This window comes from Myxocyprinus asiaticus, chromosome 1 (genome assembly GCF_019703515.2).
Source record: "Myxocyprinus asiaticus isolate MX2 ecotype Aquarium Trade chromosome 1, UBuf_Myxa_2, whole genome shotgun sequence".
Taxonomy (NCBI): Eukaryota; Metazoa; Chordata; class Actinopteri; order Cypriniformes; family Catostomidae; genus Myxocyprinus; species Myxocyprinus asiaticus.
The window spans coordinates 59,345,312-59,371,660 of record NC_059344.1 but is presented as its reverse complement, the minus strand read 5'-3'; the positions used below and the strand labels follow the sequence as shown (position 1 = coordinate 59,371,660).

At 39.7% G+C, this 26,349-nt stretch overlaps 1 protein-coding gene across 4 annotated transcripts in view; it reads left to right on the top strand.

The window, feature by feature from the left end:
• The window catches only part of LOC127443396 (myotubularin-related protein 13-like), a 158,811-nt gene that overhangs the window by 31,596 nt on the left and 100,866 nt on the right, over positions 1-26,349 (top strand). For 2 of the 4 annotated variants that reach the window (XM_051705860.1, XM_051713684.1), the window contains 3 exons: positions 14,625-14,762; positions 23,049-23,195; positions 26,000-26,110. In XM_051705860.1, coding sequence (XP_051561820.1) covers positions 14,625-14,762; positions 23,049-23,195; positions 26,000-26,110 — 396 coding nt within the window. Of the gene's footprint in view, positions 1-14,624; positions 14,763-23,048; positions 23,196-25,999; positions 26,111-26,349 lie in introns of those variants that run through there. The other 2 variants (XM_051721598.1, XM_051647933.1) reach the window with 2 other exon arrangements.

The following is a 26,349-nucleotide window of genomic DNA, read 5'->3' as shown; positions in this document are numbered from 1 at the left end:
GGGCTTGCGAGGATGCCAGTGTGTGCACACATGGAGATTTGAAGCTGGCTCCACGAGAAGAGGTGCGCTCTGCTTTTTAAAGACAGTGGTGATGAAGCATTATTCACATCAGGTGGGCTTCATCCACCACTGTCGAAATGAGGCTTATTAACTATGCACCTCTTCTCGCTCTCCAGCCCAATCCCATTATGAGACTGGCTGAAGGACGACCCCAAGAGGCGGGGCTACGAAGATGAGAGGGAAGGACGAGTTGTTCTGCCACAATAGCAACAAAAAGCATCTTCTTTGCACTAAGTGTAAATAGTGGCAGATACTAGTTGCACTCTTTATTAAATAGCAGTGTGTTTATTGTGTTTATTTAGAGTCCCAAAGACACCACTACCCCTAAACCTACTAAGACTTACTTGGTTAGTTGAGAAACTTTCACAATATTTTGGGTGCTGATTTAATGCTAAAGTGTATAATTTCTGTACCACTATTGTCAGCAAACGGAATTACTAAAATTATGGTTGTTTTCAAACAAGTTTCCCGGACTTCTAGAGAGTTACAAATGGCTTACTTATAGTTTTCCCATTACAAAATGAGCTTTTTCTTTCTCTGTTCTTTGGGGTGAAATATGACTCAGACATGTTTTTGTGAGATTCACCAGCTAGATGTGATTAGGCATTTAATATTCATGTTTTATGATGTCACCTGTGTATGTGTTTGATTTGTTTTTGCTCATTTCCGGTTGTGTCACAGGAAAAAGGCGCAAGTGTGGCTGAAGCTCACGTCTCAGTTTTATGTTTTGGTTAGTGTTTGTGAAACAAAGGGGAAAAGAAAACAATACAGTGCATTCTGAATCTCAGGTTGCCTTCCAAATTATGGGAAAATAGAATTGTGTTTGTCAGAAAGATCTTTCATGAGTAATCTTGGAGTCATAGGAAAAGCAATAACGGGGAATTATCACCATCAAAAGAAGCAAGCTTTGCCCCACTGTAGGTCCAGGACTCAACAGAACTTTTCTTCAGAGAGTCTGTGTGCAGAAGAAAGCCAGAAAGTGTTAGTTGAGAAAATGTCACAATATTTTGGGTGCTGATTTAATGCTAAAGTGTACCATTTCTGTACCACTATTGTCAGCAAATTGAGCTACTAAAATGATGGTTGTTTTCAAATAAGTTTCTTGGACTTCTAGAGAGTTAACCTACAAATGGCTTACTTATAGTTTTCACAGCAAATTAATCTGGGCTAGGAGAAAGTTACGTAAAATAAATGTCATTTCATCTAATGGAAAATGTAGCCATGTTTTTGGCTAAATATGAAAAGGTAATGTACAATATTATAGTGTGCAGTGCACACAAGACCTCTAAGAGCTACGTGGCCCCTGGATTGACTAGTATCTGCAGTTGTTGGCAAAAGTTCACTCTGCTGACTCACGACTGTGCAGCAATGCGCAGCTCGAATCACATCATCAAGTTCGGCGATGACACGACCGTGGTGGGTCTCATCAGCAAGAACGACGAGTCAGCATACAGAGAGGAGGTGCAGCGGCTAATGGACTGGTACATAGCCAACAGCCTGTCTCTGAACGTAGGCAGAACAAAAGAGATGGTTGTTGACTTAAGGAGAACACGGAGTGACCACTCTCCACTGAATATAATGGCTCCTCTATGGAGATCGTCAAGAGCACCAAATTCCTTGGTGTTCACCTGGTGGAGAACCTCACCTGGTCCCTCAACACCAGCTCCATAACCAAGAAATCCCAGCAGCGTCTCTACTTTCTGCGAAGGCTGAGAAAAGTCCATCTCCCACCGCCCATCCTCACCACATTCTACAGAGGGACTATCGAGAGCATCCTGAGCAGCTGCATCACTGCCTGGTTTGGAAATTGCACCGTTTTGGATCGCAAGACCCTGCAGAGGATAGTGAGGACAGCTTAGAAAATCATCGGGGTCTCTCTTCCCTCCATCATGGACATTTCCACCACACGCTGCTTGTGGATGACCCCACGCACCCCTCACACAAACTCTTCTCCCTCCTGCCGTCTGGCAAAAGGCACCGAAGCATTTGGGCCCTCACGGTCAGACTGTGTAACAGTTTCTTCCCCCAAGGCATCAGACTCCTCAATACTCAGAGTCTGGACTGACACACACACACACACAACTGAACACCATCCGACCCCCTTTGCAATTTGCACATTTAGTAACTATTGTACCATCTTGCACTGTTTGCACACATGCATTTTATGTAGTAATGTGTAGGTCTTATTTAGTTCTGTGTAGTCTCACGTAGTTCTGTGTTTGTTTTTATGTTGTTTTATGTAGCACCATGGTCCTGGAGGAATGTTGTTTCGTTTCACTGTGTACTGTACTAGCTGTATATGGTTGAAATGACAATAAAAGCCACTTGACTTGACTTGAAAAGGGCAGGCAATGCAGAATGAAACAAAGAAGCAGGGAGCTGAGCCATAGTCCAAGAGATTTGTTATTTCCTGCTGTCTCTGTTCATCTCAGCTACTGAAGGAAAAGCTGCTAACAAAGGGCCCATACTAGACTTGGAAAACCAGCCAAACAGATGCCAGCGTTTAACAAGCTAAAGATGCACACAAACAAAAATACTTTGGTTCGTCAGCTTGAGTGTTCAAGATGGTCTGGTGTGCTCGTAATGTCTGATTCACACTGGGGTAGCATCTTAGTTAACTTTATACAGACAGAACAGAAAAGAAAAGAATAATAATTGCTGACTGCCACTCAGACAATTCCTGGTTATTCCAGTTTCTGGCAGAGGGCAGGTTTTTAAGCGGATTAGATCCTAGCTAAGGGCCACATGTGAACTGATGTGAACTCAGGTTCTGAATGTTTTAGCAGTGTTTTCAAACTAGTTTAGATTAGTTTCTTAGTCCGAGTGTGTATTTTTACCTGACCCCGCATAGATGCACATCAACAGAAGTCATGTCACCCAAGGAACAGTGGCATAATTACAAGCAGTGCGGGTGTGAGACAGCAGAATTGTTCAAGCGGGTCCCCTGGATGGCAAAATCGCTCAAACTGGAACATTATTAATCATTTTAAAATAAAGTATACATACAATTTTATAATTTGTACACTGTGCAAATTGGATGGTTACCAAGTTCCCTGTCACCATTGTGTTCTTGAGGAGGAGCTTAACCCCACAATGTCACTGAGGGGCTGTTCTTGTAATTAGTGCAAGGTAACCATGCTGTGTAAATGTTTGGACATTTCCGTTCAGTAATGTTTGCCCATTAACTGAGTGGATTTATTCTTTCCAGAGAGTAGGTCTCTCTGCACATAAGTGTCTCCTTAAACACAACATATGCTTAAGTGGTCATTAATTAATTTGGCCCAGTCTACTGCCGGTTATGCCACGTCCCTTCAATCATTTCTATGAGCACTCCTGTGAAAGCAGTGTAAAATATTAAATATATTTAATTTGATGCCTTACAAACTTGGCTAAATGTGTGATGTTTCCAGAGTAATCCAAATGGTAACCACAGTGTATTACTCCTACCTTAATTGAATTTAATTTAACAAATATTATAAATTAAAATAAAATGATTTCCTGCACCTGGTGCCACATAACACAGTCTTGCTCTGTAGTTCAGTGTCAAGGCTTTTTTGTACATCCAGTTTATTTTTCTAAAATCCCTGTCAACGGTATTAGTGCAACACCTATAGTAAAAGTGTAAGTCCGTAAGTCCTGTGTAATGGACAGCCATTGTGTCAGGGATAAAGGAAACCCTCCCTTCATTCAAAAACATGTAACTGCCCAACCTGCAGTATAAAGCTGTTGTTTAGTCAGCTGAAAAACATAAACAGAAGTCAGAGAGCTGATTGGAAGGAGGGGAAAAGTAGGCGGTGACAGGCTCTCTAAAAACCCACAGGAAACACCTGTACTCACTGCAGTATCGCTCGGCTCACAGGCAGGGGTCTGCTGTGTGACGTTTAACTGTGTTGTGCTTCGGTCCAGTCCCGGGACAAAGGTGATTACACTCATCTGGTCAAAAGCAAAAGCAACAGCACACTGGAACTGTTGTTTGTTGTTTAGTTTGTGAAGCTCAACATCCTGATGGATGTTTTACATTGATTCATTAAGAGCATCATCACATCAGGATGCATGACTGCAACAACCATTTTACCAGCCTTGTTTCAGGAGACTTAATGGCTTTGGTAGAGTTTTGTTAAGTTTAGCAACTAGCTGAAAGATTGAAAATGATTGGTTGGAGTGGATTATGACTTATGATGACACCCATAGACAGGATTTTTTTTTTGGTTTGTTTGTTGTTTTTTTAGTGTTTATGTGCTTCCTTTTTTGATCTTGCTTTGGCTCTCATTCTTAAAATGTTTGAACCTACTGTAACATGAATCTCTGGAATGCTTAATTCTGATTGGTCAATCGTTGCATTTTGTGGTCAGATATATTTGTATGATGACCATTATGTTGTAGAATTTGCCAAACGATTTCCGATATAGCAGTGCTAGATTCATGTCTCTATCACTCTGCAGACTATTTTTATCACATCATTTAATTTTAATTTAATTTAATTTTGTTTTATTTTATTTTTTAATTTTAATTTTAATTTAATTTATAACTTAACAGCTGCCAAACAGGACAAAACTATTGATGTGTTTGTTTATATATGTGCAAAAGTAAAGGAACCAATAAACATTCCATTAAACCTTAGATGACTTTTGCATTTGTAAAGAACATGGAATTACCTGTTATCATTTTTTGCACAAGTAATATTCATTACCATATTCCAGGCACTGCCGGGAAATTCAGAAGATATCTACAGTGTTTCCCCCACTGTGTTATGGGAATACAAACTGAAAGCAAAATGTTTGAGTAACACTGGAGTCTCCAAGGATTACTGAGTGTTTTGTGTCTGTGCCGTTAAGATTGTAGTATTTCAGGCTGAGATTGTCTAAGTGTCAGTGAGTTTTTAATTTATGTTTAAAAAAAAAAAAGAAGGCAGAAAAATCAACTCCAAGTGAGGACATCTCCCCAGAGCAGCACGCCAGTGAAGAGCGCAGTAGGGCCAGTGTATGAGCTACATGTGGGGAAATGTACGGCTGAACATAATTTTTCTCAGACATTTTTCTCTGCATTTCTGACATGCACGAATTGTCTTTGGCTCCATAAATTACTGGTCACGAAATGACAATGCTGTCAATATGTTGTTCATTTGGCATTTTTAGTGTCTCCACATTATTCACACTCTGGGTAAATTCTAAGCATCCCCGTTGACCAACTAAAAATATCTATCACTAAAGTGAACCGTATGTGCCGTATTGCATAACTGACCAAAAACAGAATCCTGACCATCATGGCAATCAGAACAACATCAGAACACTACATCAGTTTTGTTGTTTATTTTGTTTTTTCCCCTAAATGGAGTTACTTTTTATAAATCACACCAAATTCGTTAGCTCCCATTATAATGTGGTAGGGCCATAAAAACTCTTTTTCTATTTTCATTTGACCCTGAAGATCTTCTCAGGAAGTGTTGTTTTCATTGCAGGGATTTCGCATCAGTTCAACACATCTTGTCCCAGCTGAGAATTTCCTACCCTTGGTCTGTGTCTGAACATGGCTCAGCAGACAAATAGACTGCCCTGTTTTTAAATTCTTCATTAACCTAGACATGACATTTTTGATGGACTAATTTCATAAGAATATATTAGTCCATATGACTTGTGGTTAAATTGTGATTTAAAAGGCATTTTAAAAACTTTTAAACACCTCAAAACATTTGTTATTTATAGATTAAATTACCATGACATCACATAGTTACTTAGTGCATGCCAGCAGCCATATCACCCTGTAGCTCAAGACGAGTTGCTCACTGAAGCTAAGCAGGATTGAGCCTGGTCAGTACCTGGATGGGAGACCTCCTGGGGAAAACTAAGGTTGCTGCTGGAAGAGGTATTAGGGAGGCTAGCAGGGGGTGTTCACCCTTCGCTCTGTGTGGGTCCTAATGCCCCAGTATAGTGACGGGGACACTATACTGTAAAAAAGGCACCGTCCTTCGGATGAGATGTTAAACTGAGGTCCTGACTCTCCGTGGTCATTAAAAATCCTAGAGCACTTCTCGTAAAGAGTAGGGGTGTAACCCCAGGGGCCTGGCTAAATTCCCCCCATTGGCCCTTCTCAATCATGGCCTCCTAATACATTTACATTTTACATTTATTCATTTGGCAGACGCTTTTATCCAAAGCAACTTACGACTTAATAATCCCCATCCACTAATTGGCTCTATAACTCTACTCTCTCCTCTCACCAATAGCTGGTGTGTGGTGAGCGTACTGGCTCACTATGTCTGTTGTCGCATTATCCAGGTGGCTGCTGCACACTGGTGGTGGTTGAGGAGAGTGCCCTGTTCACTGTGTAAAGTGCTTTGAGTGTAGTGTCAGAAAAGTGCTATATAAATGTAATGTTCATTCAGTCATTCATGCATTCGAAATAAATGCAAAGACATATTTTAGAAGTAGAACATACATTTTTGCATGTCCTTTTAACAAACAGCCTAGATGTGCTGCGGTGGTGGCAAAACAGTGTACCGTTCATCACGTTAGATCCGTATGGTGGTCTTGTTCATATCATGATCATCGTTAGATGGATCATATCATGATCATCATTAGATGGATCATATTTGGCCTCATATTTGTCACAGTAGTTACACTTCGGAAATTGAAAGCAGCCATTTGCTCATGAAAAGTTCAAATCTACCCAAAGCAGCTGCGGGGCAAACCGGTCTTATCTGAACAGACATGACAACAATGAGAGTAATTTGTGGAATGTTATAATTTATGTCAAATCCTGAGTTCGTCCTGATCCAACAATCCTGATGGAAATATAAAGAAGCCCAATGTCCAATAATCTTTCGGAAGCGAGGTGTTTCAACTCCACAATCTACACTTTTGGGGCGTTTCCAGCTCAATTCAAATGAAGCGCCTATTGAAAGCAGTTTTTTATTTTTTTGGTGCTAAAAAAAACTTGAAGTGCTGCTGTCTGGTGTTTTTTGCATTTTGTAAGTGGGACCGTTTTCTGTTGGTCCTCAAACTTTACCAAAATACACTTTTTTCCCTCTTTTTCCCCCATACTGTGTTATTGTCTCTCTTTTGCTACAGAAACACATTCCAGATATTTCCAGATATGTTATTAATGATGAAATGATTTAGTATTTCTATAAATTAGCTTCTAAAACACAGTGACCTCTGGCTATAAAATGAAAATACCCAAACACCATATTCCCTCAGCAGAATTACCAGAATCTGAAAAGTGCTTGTCTCATCACAGTGTTTTAGTAGATGCATCCCTGTATTGTGGACTTCTATTGTTTTCCATGCTCTGAGCTGATTCATGAATTGGCCTGCTGCTGCATTAGTTCACAAGTGAATCACATGTGATTGAAAAATATCACTTCAAAGTTGAAGGAAACAAAGAGGAAGTGATAAAAGTTAAAGTACAGACAAATAAGCACTAAGCATAGTTCTTTGTCAAGTGTATAATCGAAAACATAGATGCTTCTAGTTACACAAGCTCGATTTTGTGCATTGTTGCATTTCAAAATGTGTCGGACTGCAATTCAAAACAACGCTAGGATGCATTGCATTCTGATGTTGCTGTAAGGGCCGTGGAAGCAGACAGTTCACACTTATGTCCGCTTTATGTCCGTGAGTTTTGTCTTTTAAGCCATGGTAGGGCATGAAACAGTTTGAAGAGAATGGTGGTGAGCAAGTAAGTTAGAATCAATATATTTACAGCAATTTACCTTTAAGGGATATGAAAATTCCCAAAAATGAAAATTCTCTCATCATTTACACACCCTAATGCCTTCCCAGATGTGGCACAGACTTTTGAAGATAACATTAACGCCCCCTTGAGGACTGAGGTTTGTTAACGCCACAGTAACTGATCTCTCATTGAAATCGGAAAGAGTAGGTTGACTTTTCTTTAGTAAAGATCACTATATGCTAACCGAAAAATGCGAGTTGTAAAGCAAGCTGTTTTCAGCTTCAGGATATAATACAGGAAAGAGAAATGCATATTTTATTAAATGTACCTCCCCAACCCAAACACCAAACCTAAACCTAACCATTAATGTAGTAAAAATGTAATGTTAGGGGGTAAAATGTTAGGGTCATCACTGATTGTGTGAACACGATTATGCGTTTCCGGTCGCACGAGGGAAGGTAAACGCGATTTAAGCTGACGCAAACATGTCTGATGGGAGATGCCGCTTGTCAGTGAGTCTGCGTAATGTCATGGATCATTGGGTACCGTAACTTTTTCGACTAAACGTGATCATGTTGCAGTGATGCAAAAATGCACGTTAAGCATGTTCAACTGGACCAGGCATTGGCAATGCGGTGGCCAAGTGCTCACATCTGCTTATGCATACTTGTGCAAAGTCCACGACATGCTGACAAGACATGATGTATTTTTATCTAGGCTTTTGTAGTTTTTCAATAAAGTAGGCAAGCTGGAAATACTACTGCAACTGCTTTCAAAATGGAAGGAAATTATGCAGTAGTGCAGCCCTCTATTTCCTTAGATAATAGCAAGTTGTTACTGTAGATGTGCAAGAAGAAAGTCTTAGAGGCTTGAAACAGCAAGAGAGTGATCAATTATGACAGGATTTTCATTTTTGAGTGAACTGGCCCTTTAAGGTGTCCCTTTATTTACAGTATGTGTGATGCTATTGATAAAAATCCCAACGAAGTTTTGAATGGAACTTTCTCATACTAGACAGTAACTGGCAGACTTACAATTTCTGTCTGAATCTCAATGAATACCAGTATGCTGTGACAGCTAATATATTGTAACTTGTAACCTGGCACTGTTACACAACCAACAGCAATCAGGCCAGCGTCTCTTGCTTTGTCCTCCTCTAACTGGGGCAGCGGGTCCTCTGCCTTTTATGGTCATCATTAAAGAGAGAAGCAACTAACGGCACACAACACAAGGGAGATGAGGATCTAATATCCTTGTTCTGTCCTCTATACACTGCCGCTGAACTGATTCTTAGCAGGTCAAGCTGAAGATCTTGTGTCTGTTGGTGGAGTGGACGTGCCACTCATTTCTCACATGATGAGGATCTCTCACTGACGGGCTAACGGTGTAACTGAGAGCCCTGTGACATCACGAGCGGTAGAACACTTGTGAGTGCCATTGTCACTTGATAGAGAGCTTATTTAAGTAAAAGGTCTGTCCTGTCTTTCATATGACTCAGCTGTTTCACGTTTGCAAGAGTGCCTACACTGAGGACAATTAAGGCCTTTTCACATGATTTGCATCAATGTTTCCCAGTGTATTCCCTTATGAACTTCATGGAGCGAAGTGTCAAGCTTTATCCCCAGTGCCACGTTACACGTATATCAAGCACTGTAAAGCTATGCTTAAAGTTTGCACAATTTTTGACCCCATTTGTCCCTGACCTTTCAAAGCGCAGCCAATGATTACCAGGGTTTTCACATGATGTATCATCACACTGGCAATGTCGGTGCAAAAATCAAAAGATGGACTGGTCTTGTGTTTCTACATACATTAAGTTGAATGACACAATGTCAAAGGCATATTGTGACATTCAGAGAATAATGTATTATACATATTTGATATTCTATGCAAATCAATAAATCATAAAATGGTAAAAATCGTCCTCCTTATGACACCACTGTAAAATCAAATTAGTTTACCTTACTTAGAAAAAGCATGCAAGCCATTTGCTTGAAAAATCTATGTACCGGTAAATATAATTATTTGGCTCAAGTAAAGTTAACTTAAATATTTAAGTACAGTTAACTAGTTACAAGTAGACTTGACTCATCTGTGATTCAAGCATAATTTTTTTTATTTAATGACTTAAAATGAGTTACAACATGTATTAATCAATCTTAGAGAAATGATGACTGGACTATAGGTCAGTCATAGAGCATATTGGATTATATCAGTACTTCTTAGTGAACATACTGTATATCTGCTCTTTTGTAAAGTACTTCCAGTTGAGTGGAGAGGACTGGGTTGAGTTAAACAGGCTCCAAGTTAACCAGAGGCAACACTAATCACCCTAATGGTGACTTCACACAAATCACAGCTACCAACCAGCTACAACATAACAACAATGGTCAAAAGATCTTAAACTAAATTAAGAGTTATTACATTTCCTCCATTGTTTTGACCATTGTTCCCTGGTTTTGTATTCAAGAGCAGGGGCTTATGGGTATTCCACATAGCTGCAATTTTGTACTTGATAATTTTAAGTTAGTAGTACTTGGTCAAAGTTTAAGGAACGTATATATCTAAGCCATGATTCAAAACATGACATTTCAAGTAATGTTAATTTAGGACCACTTGATTGTTTTGTTTTTTAAAGACAACTTTAGAGTTTACAGTGTAATGGTAGCTTGATTTAATTTAGTAAGAAAAGTACAAATTTAAGCTTAAGTTCAGTCATCAGTTTTTTTAAAATCTGAGATAGCTGTGAGTAAAAACAGTGTTGAATGCTTTTCATGTTTAACGGTGCAGAGTCAAAGCGGTGTATGATGCATGGGATAATAAAAAAGAAAAAAATGTTTTTCCGATTAATCACAATCTTCATTTGATCAATCCCAATGCCACTTCTTAAAATCACAAGATACATTTTTTACTCTGATGCACATTACGTTGATAGCAATCAACCAGTCGAACAAGAGACAACCATTGGCTGATCTCATAAACAGGGCAAAAGTAAAATATTCTTTGTTCTAACTTTATAACTGACTGTTTACTTGTCTCAAATAATTATTTGATAACTTGAAACAATGTTTACAGTATAGTTACTTGTACTTTGTATTTTTTGAGATTAACAAAATGGAGATTGCAATCAAAATATCCCCAAATTATTTGGAATAGAATCAAATCGAGTCTAAATGAAATCGAGAGCTTATGAATTGGAATAGAATCAAATCGGGAAATCTGTATTGATACCCAGCCCTTGATGAGAGTAATTTGAAAAGCCCTTTAGAGGGGAGTACTCATTTTCTTGTGTACTTTGTAACGAAGGCCTTTTTTTTTTCTCACCTTTTTTCTTTTGTAAAGTACTTCTTTACAAAAGAGTTCCCAATGCGCTCTAAGTCCTCGTGGTGGTGTAGTGACTCGCCTCAATCCGGATGGCGGAGGATGAATCTCAGTTGCCTCCGCGTCTGAGACCGTCAATCCACGCATCTTATCATGTGGCTTGTTGAGCGCGTTACCGCGGAGACATAGCGCATGTGGAGGCTTCACGCTATTCTCTGTGGCATCCACGCACAACTCGCTACGCACCCCACCGAGAGCGAGAACCACATTATAGTGGCCACGAGGAGGTTACACCATGTGACTACCCTCCCTAGTAACCAGACCAATTTGGTTGCTTAGGAGACCTGGCTGGAGTCTCTCAGCATGCCCTGGATTCGAACTTGCGACTCCAGGGGTGGTAGTCAGCGTCTTTACTTGCTGAGCTACCCAGGCCCCCCATGAAGGCCTTTTTTGAACTCATTAAAGAAATAGCCTCCTATCGGCGTCATGATTAGAGAATCGATCCCGTTTACCTGACGGTGAGCCCGTTTACATAAAAAAATCTGCTTATTTAAAACATCTGACAAAAGCAAGAAACACGCATTTACATGAGATTTGAAATCATCAAGTTATTTTCTGTTTTTGACGTCAAACCGTGAAGAGGCATGCACACAAAAAGTGCATTCATTGGATAAGCCGGTAAGAATGCCGGTAAAGGTGTTTACATGTAACGCAAAATCGGGGTAATGGGCAAGAATCTATCCATGTTGATCGGTTTATTCTTAAGCCGTTTATGACCTTACACCGGTAAAGGAAAGCCATTTAATGTGTTTACATGACCACACACGTTGTCGGTTTATTAAGCATAATCGGTGTAAGAACGTGCATGTAAACATGCTCACTGATAAAGGACCCCAGTGCAAGCCAATAAAGTATCACATATTTGCAAAATTTTTCATATCCATTGACTTTTTTTTTTATGTGACCTCCATAGTTTAAAGTCATTTTTGAAATATCTGCAATCTGATGCTTGTCGCCAAGCAGAATTCAATAACTGATCCATGATCTAATCTGGCTGAGTTTATTTTCCAGCTGTGTGAAACATTCTGATCCATCCACCAATCCTGGTCTTCTTCCACTAGACTACTTCAATGATCTAAACTGTCAAGCTTAAGCTAATATTTACTGTAAAAGAACACTCCCAATGTGATTTCAATTTTACATGTTAGGATTTATCTTGCCACGGTTGTTGTCTGTCTGTTCTTTCTTGTTCTTTCTCAACTAAACAGCACGTGCAAGAAACTTCAGACTGTGGCTTGGGTTTTGTAGTGTTTGAATTAACGCCAGACCCCAGGCTCTTTGGCTAAGGGCCTCTGGCCACTGAAATCATAACAGTCTCAGCGACAAGGGGTATTGATAAAGCTTAGGCGTAATAATACACAACCTCTTTTCCACAATTAAAGACCTTAGTCAGGTCCATATTTAATTGGACGTGAATGAAAACAAGGCTGTGAGGGATAGAAGTACAGTTCATTCAATAGTCTTGGCCTGTACTTGGCCAAGTACAACGCTTGTTTTCAAGAGTGTTTTGATTACTAGAATTTTTTTTTTTTTTTTTTAAAGACAAATGTTTTGTATGCTGAACGATTGACATCAAGGTGCACAACAGTACAACCTATGGAACGGGCAGTACATGTATCCCTCACAGGCTCATTTTCATTTATGTCTAACCAAATATGCTGTCTTCCCTGATTAAGGTCCATTTTGCATCTGTGGCACTCCTGTCCCACTACTTCAGCCCACGTACATACTCTCATTGTTTATCTGGTGTTGGCTGGATATTTATCACATACTTTGAATATTTTCATATTTTTCTGTCATTTTCCTGGAACCTGTCCCAATCTGACAAGGGAAAGGAGCATACCACTCTTCCGTCTTCGCCAGTGAGTGTTCCAGATTTCCTGCCTTCTATTGTGGCTGCAGCGGGATGCTAACATCCTGGTTCAAGCCCTGAGGTCAATCCAGAACACTCTGTATATCTCCCTCTTTTATTTTTATGGTCTCTCTCTCTCATTCCTTCTCCCTTTACTGTTTATCTTCTTTTTTCACCAACTCATCTTTTTTACATCCGTATGCTTTGTTTTTGAATTGTTTTTCTATGTTGACATGCGCTAGATGACATCTTTGATCATTGCTGCGCGTCTCGCTGTATTTTTTTTTTTTACAGAGTCTTGTGCAGTAGCTCCATATTTTTTAGACACTGTTTCAACTTTTGAAAATGTGCTTTGAGACACCTGTGTTCTGTTCTATTCGTTGTGCTGCGCCTAGCTTTTTTTTAGCGCAAGATCGCGTTTGGTCTGAACGGGCCCTAACTCTTGTCTTTGTGCATTCTGCAGGACTTTGCACATTGTTTTAAACTCCTTGATTTTTCCCAGGATTTGCTTTCATCTCTTTCCCTCACCTTTTGATCTGTTCTTCTGCTTCTCTTCCTCAACTCTCTCCTACTGGGTTGCCGATTGCGATCCAACCCCACTGCGCCTGCCAAGCCACTTTGAACTTGAGCACAACAGTGCAGATTTATTCACAGGCTTATGTCTAGTTCACTCCCCTCTTGTTACCTCTCCTCAGGAAAGTCCTTCAGGAGAGTCCTTTCATCACCTATGCTTTCACTGTGCTGAAAAAAACCTTACATAAGTTAGTTGAAAGGTTTGGATCAGAATAAATTACTTCAGCTTGATTGTTAATTTGCAAGGCTCAGGTGTCAAGTCAAGGCAGGTCAGTTCACTCAATGGCAATCATTTTCTATGTTGGCAATTGGCAAACAAGAACAGCTTCTATTTAATTGAATGGGGAAAGACCAAAATCTCCAAAACTGTCAAGATTATTTAAAAATCCTGTCAAATCAGCAGTACAGTGGGGTGACAAAGGTATCATACATTGTGCTTCTTTAGCACAAATCACCATACAAAACTGTTTTTTCCAGGCTGGTCCAGCTAATGTGCATGCACATTCTTGAGAAAAAAAAAGAATAAAACAGCCGTTGCCAGTATCAAAAAGGCTATTGACTCTTTTAAATGGAAGGTGAGACTTCCTTTTCTAAAGCTGCCATATTGAGCGTTCCTATTGTTTCCCATTAATGTTTCTCAGAGTGGGCGGTCTCTTCCTCTCTGTACTGTGTCTGGTATAATCCAGTTTGCAGCGTCGCACCTGACCGTTAGCCTGCTAATGGATATACAGATTTGTTATGCTTTGAACGGGATCTTCTTGAGTAAGGGGGGGAGGTGGAGGGACGTTTGGAATCGGCACTGAGGGAATGAAGCCAGTGGTGTTTCCTGCTCTCTGATGAGAGGATGTACTAACTGAACTGGCACATCCTGCATATGATCTGACGTACCACAACAACCTCATACTGCATTCCTTTAAGCCCTTTGAAAACACTGCAAGGCATTCTAAAGATTCCTGCATGCAAATGATGTCACCTCCTGTAGTAACCACAATTTACTGGTTGCTTTCGAGCTCATTGGATGTCCTGGTCATTTCTGGGTCTGTACTTTCAAATGTAACAGTGTTTGTTTTTTGTGGTTTTACAGTTCTGCCAGCCTGGTGGATGGAGGTTGTCTCGTGAGAGGAAGCCTCCAACATTCTTTACAGTGGTGCTGACCGATATTGATTCAGAACGACACTACTGTTCCTGTCTGACCTTCTTTGAGGCAGAGGTCAATCTGCAGGTGAGGCTAAGTCCTGGCTATACACAGCTTAAAATAATTTACTTTTGTTTGTTTTCCATTAAAAATATCTAAACATGACCCCAGTCAGGCTTCCTAAGCAACCAGTTGGCCCAGTTGCTAGGGTGGGTAGAGTCATGTTGGGTTAATCTCCTCGTGGTCGCTATAATGTGGTTCTCGCTCTCGGTGGGGCGCGTGGTGAGTTGTGCGTGGATGCTGCGGAGAATAGCGTGGGCCTCCATGTGCACTACGTCTCCGCGGTAATGCGCTCAACAAGCCACGTGATAAGATACGTGGATTGACGGTCTCAGACGCGGAGGCAACTGAGATTTGTCCTCCGCCACCCCGATTGAGGCGAGTCACTACGCCACCAAGAGGACTTAGAGCGCATTGGGAACTGGGCATGCCGAATTGGGGAGAAAATGGGAGAAAGCCCCCCCTTTTGATAAGTTTTGGTGTGCAAACACCAGAAATGTAAGTCCTTTTTCAGTGCAACTCTGTCGACGTCTGTACACATGAGATCTTGCATTGATTTTAGTGCTAAACAGTTGTTCTTGTTTAAAGGAAAAGTTCACCCAAAAATGAAAATTTGCTGATAATTTACTCCAAGATGTATCTGAGTTTCTTTCTTCATCAAAACAGAATTTAAGATTTTTAGGATTTTATTTCAGGCCTCCTACTAAACAATGCAAGTGAATGTCCTCCTTTGATGGTCCAAAATGCATATTTAGGTTGCATCAAAATAATCCACACGACTCCACTCAACAAATAAAGGTCTTGTGAATGCAAACAATTGATTATTTTTAGAAACAAAACAACACTTATATACTTTTTAACTACAAATGTTCGCTTTCGTATGAGAGGGATGACGTAAACTCGTTGGTAAGGTCACGTGTCACGTAGAGGAGGCAGGAAGCGCGTCATTGTTTATAAGAGAAGGAGTGCTGTACAAAAGTTTAATTGTCTTTGCTGTAGATTTGTAACCAAATAACCATCCTTTATTTCGGAGCAATGCCGTTGCGTTATCTACTTGTGCTTTTTCTTTAGCAGAAATATATAGGCTATAAGACAAAGTTTTCAAACATACCTGAGTTCGCTGGAAAAACAGCACGGGCACAGCCGATGAATTCAGATATTGACCCTTTGTTTCTTTTGATGGTTTGAAATCCTCAGGGGTAAAATGTTCACTGCACACCCTCCAATATTTGAGAGAGTGTAGGGGTGTACTGATATCCAGGTTCAGCACGATAAGCCAGAGCTTCAATCGCTCATGATCATGTATAGGCAATCGATGAAAAGTTAATATTTTTCCCGGTGTGCATTTTCTTTGGGGTTTCTGAAGATTGAAGCATCCAGGATACACACACCAAATGACCTTTTTGAACAATACACTTATACAAATCTACAGCAAAGACAATTCAACTTTTGTACAGCACTCCTTCTCTTGTATACAATGACACGCTTCCTGTCTTCTCCTCCACGTGATGCGTGACCTTACCAACGAGCTTACGTCATCCCTCTCATGAGCGTGCATCACAGAGATGTACAGAAGCGAACATTTGTAGTTAAAAAGTGTATAAGTATTGTTTTGTTTCTAAAAATAATCAATCGTTTGGGTTCAGAAGAACTTTATTTGTCAACTGGAGTCATGTGGATTATTTTGATGCACCCTAAATATGCATTTTGGGCCATACATTCATACATTCACTTGCATTGTTTAAAGGAGGAGGCCTGAAATGAAATCCTAAAAATCTTAAATTCTGTTTTGATGAGGAAAGAAACTCTTGGATGGCCTGAGGGTGAGTAAATTATCAGCAAATTTTCATTTTTGGGTGAACTATTCCTTTGAGGCTTATGCTTGAAATGATTATGCTAGTAGGCCATTGGTCCAGCTCACACAAAATTTGAACCGTTTCTTCCAGGGAGTCTCCTGACAAAATGTGATTCTGTGAGTATTGATCAAATCATTTGGCAGATATGAGCAAATAAATTTTTGCCCATGGCCAATATTGAATGATGGACCTTTTATCTTCTGAATGTCTTAACAAAGATACACATGAACACCAGAACACCAAACCAACTCCGGAGGCTGCTCAAATTTCTGCCATGCCACAGAGCGCCACTCGCATATTTTCCATTAAATTCGACCCAAATCATTATCAAAGGACATAGATTATTTACTCTAGCATTGTTCATTCTTGAAGAAGGGAAAAACCTTGGTAACTTTTGTGTGGACTGTCTGCCACCTGTACCGCATCGACGTGCCCTGTGTTTGATACCTGTGCCGTGTCCTACACGCGATGCGACGTAGCGCTTCTCATCCGGTGTTCAACCGCCTTTAAACCACATCAGTGTAAAGCAGCCAGCAGCCATATCATCCTGTAGCTCAAGACCGGTTGCCCACTGAAGCTAAGCAGGATTGAGCCTGGTCATTACCTGGATGGGAGACCTCCTGGGGAAATCTGAGGTTGCTGCTGGAAGAGGTATTAGAGAGGCCAGCAGTGGGTGCTCACCCTGTGGTCTGTGTGGGTCCCTAACACCCTAGTATAGTGGCAGGGGCACTATACTGTAAAAAGGCACCATCCTATGAATGAGACATTAAACCGAGTTCCTGACTCTCTATGGTCATTAAAAATCCCAGGGCACTTCTCGTAAAGATTAGGGGTGTAACCCCGGTGTCCTGGCCAAATTCCCCCCATTGGCCCTTCTCAATCATGGCCTCCTAATAATCCCCATCCATTAATTGGCTCTATAACTCTGTTCTCTCCTCTCCACCAATAGCTGGTGTGTGGTGATCATCCAGGTGGATGCTGCACATTGGTGGTGGTTGAAGAGAGTCCCCTGTTCACTGTGTAAAGCGTTTTGAGTATAGTGTCAGAAAAGCACTATATAAATGTAACATTCATTCATTCACATCCTGCAGACCAGGTCTTTGTATGCCACTGTACTGTAAAATGTAATGAGTATATCAACAGATCAAATATCTGTCTGATAGCACACAGATTTCATTGAGCACAGCTGTTCATCTCTGCAGTTACCCAAAAGCAATTTTGTATTTTATTAGGGAACAAGCACCACAGGTGCATAGCCCCTCTTATTTTCGTTGGTGTTCTTCTTATTATTACTATTATGCTTTCTTTGGCTGGGAGTCTATGGCAATCTGTTTGGAGGAAAGTTGTGAAATTTGGCACTGTCATTTAGGGGAGTGCGACTAGTCCCCAGTCCCATTTGGGCATCTATTATTCAAACCCTCTAACGCCAACATCAGCTCAAAATTATAACTTTATAGCTTATAACTTGTGAACCCTTTCAACTATAATTTTTTTTTCTCCCCTCATAACAATTTAATTGAACCCAGTCTTTTAAATTTTCACAGTCTTGAAATATAAGACTGTAAACAAATATTTTTCAATACTCGTCACCACAGTTTTCCAAAATTTGTCTCGCATGGTCTTCAGACCAAGTCGCATAAATGTGAATGTATAGATTTTTGATTAATTGATTTTTACAGTTGTTGTTGAGATGTCATAACGAATTGGCGAATTTGGTGTCACCGAAACCAGAGATCTGAGCAGGTTTTCAGAGGCCTGCCATTTGCCATTTTTTGCCATTTTGAATGTTAATGTAAGCTGTTTTTTTGAAACATCTTTTACAATGTTTATCCAATCCTCACCAAATGGAATTTTTTTTTTTTTTTGTATTAAAAACCAGTTGCCTGCAGCAGGAAGAACATTTTCTCAGAAATATTTTTTTTTTGTGGTGACGCAACTTGGTATGGCTCATTGGCAACATGTAGAAGTGGAAGTAGAAGAGGTTGAATTCCTACATATGGTGATTTCTCTCTTGCACATTTTTAGTGTTTATTTGTGCTTGTCCTATTTTCTCACCTATTGAAATCTTTTTGTTTCAGTGATATGTGCCATGTGCATAATTTTTAAAAACAAGTGCCTAAACTTGATGGTTTTCTTAAGAAGATGTTGAGATTCCACAGTCATGGTCATGTATCAAGACTCATGCTCCTCAGCTGGAGTTTGAGTTCAGTCCACTGTAGACAAATGAAATGCCATTTTGGTATTTGATTTGGACAAAAAATTAATTGATGCCTTCAAAGGATGTTTGGATGTTCAAGACAATGAGCTGCACAGCTTTTAATCATTTAGGATGTCGCAACATGCTCTTCTCAGAAAACAGGTTAGATTGGAAACATCCCTCTTTTAGACTTCCTAGTGGGACATTTGCATTTAAAAAAAAAAAAAATGTTTTGGGATAGTTTATTAATGTTCCACCTCCATGTTTCACCAAAGCAATAGGCTACTCATTCTAGAAAGTCTTTTTTTTTTTTTTTTTTTTTTTTTTTTAACCTGTGGAAATAATGATCTAATCCCCCTACGTAAGGGACGTCCTGACATTCCACATCCTTTGAGTACTGCATCCTAGTACCGGCAATGTGGCATTTTGGTAATTAACCTAATTCAGTTCTCAGGATGTGGTGGTCATCATGGAAAAAAGTGAAGCATTTCGAACCTGTGAATCACATGTATTTGATAAGCAGACCTCTCGCTGTTTAAATGCCTACAGTAGAAGGTCAATTGGTTTTCCTTTGCAGATTCACACTGATTCATCCAGTTTACCAATGGCTTCAACACGGATGCCAGTATGCCTGTCAACGTCCTGTTGCTTTACTGGACAGAATACTCATACACCAGCTCATGAGAGAATAAAGAATGTGCATTTAAATGGTCAATGAAAGCAGCAGATTTCTTTGCATTCAGAGGCTGGCGGTTCCAGAAGGTTACAAAACTGTTTGGCAAGACCTTCTGCATGTCAAGTCTGAGCTTTGAAGACCCCCAGCTGTCGGCTGACGCTGTCCTCCTTTCTGTCCTCTCTTGAGTCAAATGTGTGTCCTCTTGCTCGGTCGCTTCGCATTTTTCTCATACTGAGAGACTGTTAATCATCTTTATTTATATGGTGTCCTTTACTACTAAGCTTCATGGGAGGTTAAGGGAGAAGGCCACCCATGAAGACTACTTCACAGTGTCATCGCACATTAAGTGGGTGAAGCATCATTCTTAATAGCAGTTTGTCTTTGATACTCTTATCCAGCAGTTTGTGATGCAGGATGGCTTCTTTCACTTAATGACCTTGATAGCCCATTGTCGCTTTAGATGTCTTGGGATGGTTTTTGTGGATTTATGTGGCAGGAAGTGAAAAGGTGCTGGACAGCATCTTAGTCCAGTGAGTGTGTGTATAAAACAAGTAGGTCTGCATGCAGTATGTGCTTTCATATAAGATTTTACGCTATGTCAGAGAACTCTCCATTGTGGCATATGTTTAAAAATAAAAATGTACAGGGTTCCTGGAAATATCAGGGAATTTTAATATTGTGTTTTCCTTACCAAGAAAAGTGATGCAAAGTCTTAATTTTCTTGGAAATGACATGGAAATTTCTATAGTGCAAGACAGTTATATTCGAATTGTTGTGATCAAATCATTCTTTTGAGTTGGTCCTTGTCAATGAATTAGTTAAAATGGTTCACAAATCGGTGAAACATTGCATTGGCCAATCAGTCTAAATTAAAAAGATACAAAAATTTAATTTTCAGTAATCAGACACACCTGGGAAAGTCATGTATTGGTCAAAAAGAGTGGAAAATACAGGTAGGTCAATTTTTGCTGTCGGAAATGTTGTATTACCACTTGATTTCAAACTGAACTGGCTCTTTCCACACCCTCAAAACAAATCTTACACACTCCCATTTACATCAAATGCTCCATCAAAACTTTTTCTGTTGTGTAAGTGTCCTGAGTTTTATGTTGTAGTCCATGGAGTAAAATCATTTAAAAAATGATCTCCATTATATTTCTTGCTATTTATAGACCTCTTTTATAAGTTCATTGATTTTTAGCACATCTGCTGGGACAGAGCATTTCAGGTTTCACCATTAAGCCTAGTTAATGTAAAAAATCATGACATTGTCTGACACACTGAAAGATATTTTTCTTTTATCAGATTGGAAGAGGCAGCACTGGAATGTATTTTTCTTCATAATTGAACCAAATCCTCCCAATACGGTTGAAATGTGTTTCCCATCAATGGGGGTATTTTAATCCTGTGCTCCTACTGATAAGATGCTGTGGATCTTGTGGCATGTTTTTACTGTCTGAGCAAATCAAATGGAATCCAGTGCAGGGGTTAGACAGCAGGGTTTGAGAGGTGGGCACCGTTATGAATTCGCAGGCATGATGCAGGCTCAACCAGTCAATTAGAAGCAGATTGCGAGCAGTGGAAGATTACTCAGGGGCAAACTTAAGTCTTATCTGAGGATGATAATTAAGTCTGCAGAACTATTTACATCAAAAAGTTCTTAAATGGTATGCATCTGATATCCAAACACTTTGTTTATTTTATTTGTGGTGCTTGCTAAAGCAAGCATCATTGTTACCTTTGCTCATGCTTAATGTTAGAGATTTGAACAAACCCCTAATAATAATAATACAGTTTATTTGTATCAAGTGTGGCTCAAAGTGATTCACATATCAGAAATTAAAAGTCTTCATTAAAATTAATGAGCATATTTAAAGAATTAAGGTTTTAACTTAAGCACTTAAAGGAATATTCCGGGTTTAATACAATTTATGCTCAATCAACAGCATTTGTGGCATGATATTAATTACCACAAAAATGTACTTGACTTGCCCCTCATTGTGAATGGGGGGCAATTTTTGTTTACATTAAAATACTCACTTTTTCTAATGTATAGCCATAAGACATAAACAATATGAGTGTAAACATGAATTTAGAGTGAAAGTCACTTACTAAACTTTTCAGTGTAAAGTTAAAACCAATTTTACAACTTCGTTCCCATGACGATGCAATGTCAACAGAACCTAAAATCCTAAAACACTGCTTGTGTAACAGAACACCTTAGTACCTACATAGCAACACCCTGGCAACCATCCAACAAAGCCCTACCATCTAATTTTAAAGAAATAGTTCACCCAAAAATGAAAATTCTGTCATAATTTCTCACCCTGATGTTGTTTTAAACCTGTATGAATTTCTTCCATGCAAAACAAAAGATGTTAGGCAGAATGAATGCCTCAGTCACCATTCACATTCAATGAATGCCCCCCCCCCTTCAATGAAGGTGAATTGTGACTGAGGCTAACATTTTGGCAAACCTCTTCTTTTGTCTTCCATAGAATAAAGACAGACATATGGGTTTGAAACAAAATATTGGGTGAGTAATCGATGACAGAATTTAGATTTTTGGGTGAACTATCCCTTCTATATAGTCACATGTGTGCTTGATTTTGACCTAGCACATATTTAGAATATCTCATGATTTACTCCTTGTGTTGTTCTGTAAACTCAACTTGGGGTTGTACATGGTGTAATTACAGTGATATTTGTTTTTACACTGATTGCATCTTTTTGACATGCTTATTAAGGAAATTACATTTTTCCAAACACCCACATGGAGCCAATTTGATTGTGCACACATCGAACTCCTACTCTAAAGCAGGGCTTGTAACATGACCCTACACCGAATCAAATAACATCTCAAGATCCTTGCACAAAAACCCCACAAAACTTTTTCCACCAATTTCCAAGACCATCACCTCTTTCACTCCACTTGTGTTTTTATACGTCCAGCATTACTCACTCCCTTCTTCATGTGGCGTTTCTTGACTTTCTCCATCCTTAAGTGACACTAACTCTGTCAGCGCAATGTCACGCTTTCGACTGATAGGTATGCAGGACCCTCTAACTGAATTTGCTCCTGTTATCCTTTTTTCTTTTTTTTTTTTTGCTAGTTGGAAAAAGGCAGAACAGTTTGGCTGACCTCATATCCATGATCACATTTGATGTAGTTATTGAAGTGCCGTTCTAGAATTCTTTGAGCAAACCAGATTCTGCTTGTATACTGAGCGCCGGTCAGTTTATATTTACTAAGCCTGTCTACACACTGTAAGCTTAGTTTTATCAGTGATTGTGAGAACATGCAATCATGTGATCTTTATGCGTTGTTTCCCAATGCCCTCTCAACTCCTCAACTCAGATGATTATCAGTAGCGAAAAACAAAGAATTAAGAGAATGATCCCCGCAATCCTCTCTGTCCACCTCTGCTGAGGAAAAAGGATTTTCACTGTTTTTTTCACTGAATGGCTCTTATCTCATGCAATTGCTCCATACATGTCCACCAACACAAAGAGTAACTCAGCTGCATGGAATTTTATTTAGCCCAGGCTTTTTTAATTATTATTGTTTGTTTTTCCTTTTTCAGGGCTCAAAGACACTGGAGGCGGATGGGGACGACCAGGAGGAGGAAGAGGAGGAGGAGGAAGAAGATGGTTTGATCCAGCCAGCTCAAGTCTTTGCACCCAAAAGTCTAATTCTGGTCTCCAGGCTGGATTACCCAGAAATATTTAGGGTAATCTAAAACACAAAAGCATGGTTTCTCAGACATGAGTAATGACATCACTACTAGATTCTACTATATTTCCACATTTCTTTCGCTTTATAACTTTAGTGGATGAAACCGATGGCCTTATTTGTGAGTTGTTTTCAAAGAGTTGGCAGAATGCTATCAATGTTCCATAAACAGTTTCTGCCATGCTTTTGTGAATTTACTGTGTATGAGCATGTGTTGTTTTAACATTAGTTCATTATATTGTTTTTGTATTTTGTACATTGTATTTTTATTTATTTTATTTTATACCAATCTATAATTATTTAATCTACAGGGTCCAAAGTTAGGTTTTGGCCACACTTCCAGCCATCAAAATTTCTTACCACCTAAAATATAGGCCTATATTTATTGTCCCTGTGACAAAGGAATTATTTAGAGATTTTTCCCCTGTGTATTTGAGTTGAACAGCAGAGGTCATTGTGTCTTTTGCGGTATCACATTTTAGCTACAGTAGTCTCTCTGTGAAATTCCAACTCTCACAGAAACATCAAGATTCATTGTGAGTTTGCCCCTTGGATATGTGTTTTGGTGGCTTCACGTCAGGAATGTATAGCCACATGAAGTTCTGGAGTTACGACCAAGTCAAGTCAACAATACACATCGTTTCAAAGCAGCTTTACCAAAAATGATGCTGTAGCAGAAAATAATGCTGTCATGTCTTAAAGTCCTCATTGTGTGGTTTAAATGAATAATGTCATTGAGATTCATCCTTTAAAAATTATTTGTCTTTAGAACCAAAACTAAACTGGTCGTCTTCAGCTCTTTAATTTGATTCACTCATGTCACTTACATCAACAATATTTGGACTACTGTTCTTACATTGTATTTTGGAGCTGAAGTGTGTAATTTCTGCACTACTAGCATCACCACACGGATTTGCAAAAATAATGGTTGTTTTCAAAAATGTTTCCCAAATATTCCCCCCATTCTCCACTGGTTAGGCAGACAGTCCTGCCCCAAACTCACACCGTTGCTTGAGGCAATGTTACTCTGTCGAGCTGCAGTGTTAACACATTTTGGTGGGAATCAACCTACGAATGGCTTCAAACTTCTAGTTGTCTCTGCATATTAAGCTCGGATAAAAGTAGCCTATTTTAACAGAAAAGATTTACACACTGCAGCTTGAAATCATGCATCAGTTCTAACTCAAATTGAGTAAGTCTTTACTCGCACTGGCACTTGGCAAATGTAAATTTAGTACCCTGACTCTAACAAACTTCAGTTGAAATCTCATGGAAAACTCGATAGAATAAAGTCTGTATACGATTTCCTGTACTGTAAGGCTTAGTCATTCAGCATTATGCTGTCTAAATGGAGTTTATGATGAGAACTGGCCACTCATAACTAGAGATGCACCGATCCAATACTGGTATCAGCTCCGATACTGATGTTTTTAACTGTATCAGGTATTGGTCTGACGAGCCCAATCCAAATCTGTTACTGTGTGTAAGTAATGGTTGTTACTGTCAAGTTACAAAAATGATGGGCCTGGCTAGCTCAGCGAGTAAAGACGCTGACTACCACCCCTGGAGTCGCAAGTTCGAATCCAGGGTGTGCTGAGTGACTCCAGCCAGGTCTCCTAAGCAACCAAATTGGTCCGATTACTAGGGAGGGTAGAGTCACATGGTGTAACCTCCTCGTGGCCACTATAATGTGTGGTTCTCGCTTTCGGTGGGGCGCGTGGTGAGTTGTGCGTGGATGCCGCGGAGAATAGCGTGAAGCCTCCACATGCGCTATGTCTCCATGGTAACGCGCTCAACAAGCCACATGATAAGATGCTCGGATTGACGGTCTCAGACGCGGAGGCAACTGAGATTCATCCTCCGCCACCCGGATGGAGGCGAGTCACTACGCCACCATGAGGACTTAGAGCGCATTGGGAATTGGGCATTCCAAACTGGGGAGAAAAGGGGAGAAAAAAATAAGTTACAAAAATTACATAAAAGAACAATAAAAGCATAAGTAGTCCGTATGACTCATGCATTTTACTCAAAGTCAAGAGACTCAAAGTTTAATAAGTAAATATATAGTCTACATGTGCTCTGCATTTTAGTGAATGCACGTTACGAAAAACAACACTGATATCAGATTGGGATCTGTATCGGCTGATACCGAGAGTTCAGATATTGGATCGGTAGAGAAAAAGTGGGATCAGTCCATCTCTACTCATAACCAGGACTTTTAAAGCTGTAGTAGTAGTTGGATTTAGGTTCATTTAAACCATGAAACAGTATTGATCATCACAGCTCTTAAATGGTTGAAGTCTTAAAATTTATGTCTGCTGATGGAATAAAAACAGGGATTGGAATATCATTGGCGCTCAAACGCAGGAAATTCTCACCATCCAAAATGTTATGCAGACTGCCTGCCTCAGGTAGTTTTTTAGTGTTTGCCTAGATTCATGTATTTGGTATGAACTGTGCCCAGGATTGAGTTTGTTGTAATATTTGGGAAAGGACCAAATGTTCATAGCCACACATCGCATGTCTTTGTTTCTTAATTTGCCTACTTGATAGGGCACTATTATAACCTGTTGGTATTTCCTGTCATTTCCACAAATAATTCTAAATAATAAAGTTTTATGCTCTAAAGAACAAATCAGTAAACACTTTGAAAACATTAGCAATGGATTCGCAAATACTAGGAAACTTGTCAGGCCAATAAAAATATTTAGCTTAGAAGTGATGTGTAATTTTATGTCCAGTAAGTATTATAGAAGTGTTTGTGTGCCAGGAATTGCTGTAAGTCTTTGTGTTCTCTCCTAGGGCTGTTTGGGACTTATCTACACTGTGTACGTCGACAGTCTGAGCTTCCCTCTGGAAGGACTTGTGGCCAATCTCTTTACATGTTTGGTGCCTGTGGCTGGAGGTTCTCAGGTCAGATATTACTTTACCAAAGAATTCCTCATCTGTCTCGACCCTGACCCCTGTGGGATACTTGATCCGATAGAGGGTTAGTGGGTTAATTTGTGTGTTGATCGGTGTACCTTTAGGATGGTTTCCTAGTGAAAGATGGGTGTCTCACATTGTGTATTTTTTTCACTGGAGAATTTGAGAAGTGGAAAAGTCTTTAAGGGGCAGTGAAAGTGCTCAGTGCTGAAAAGTTAAAACATAAA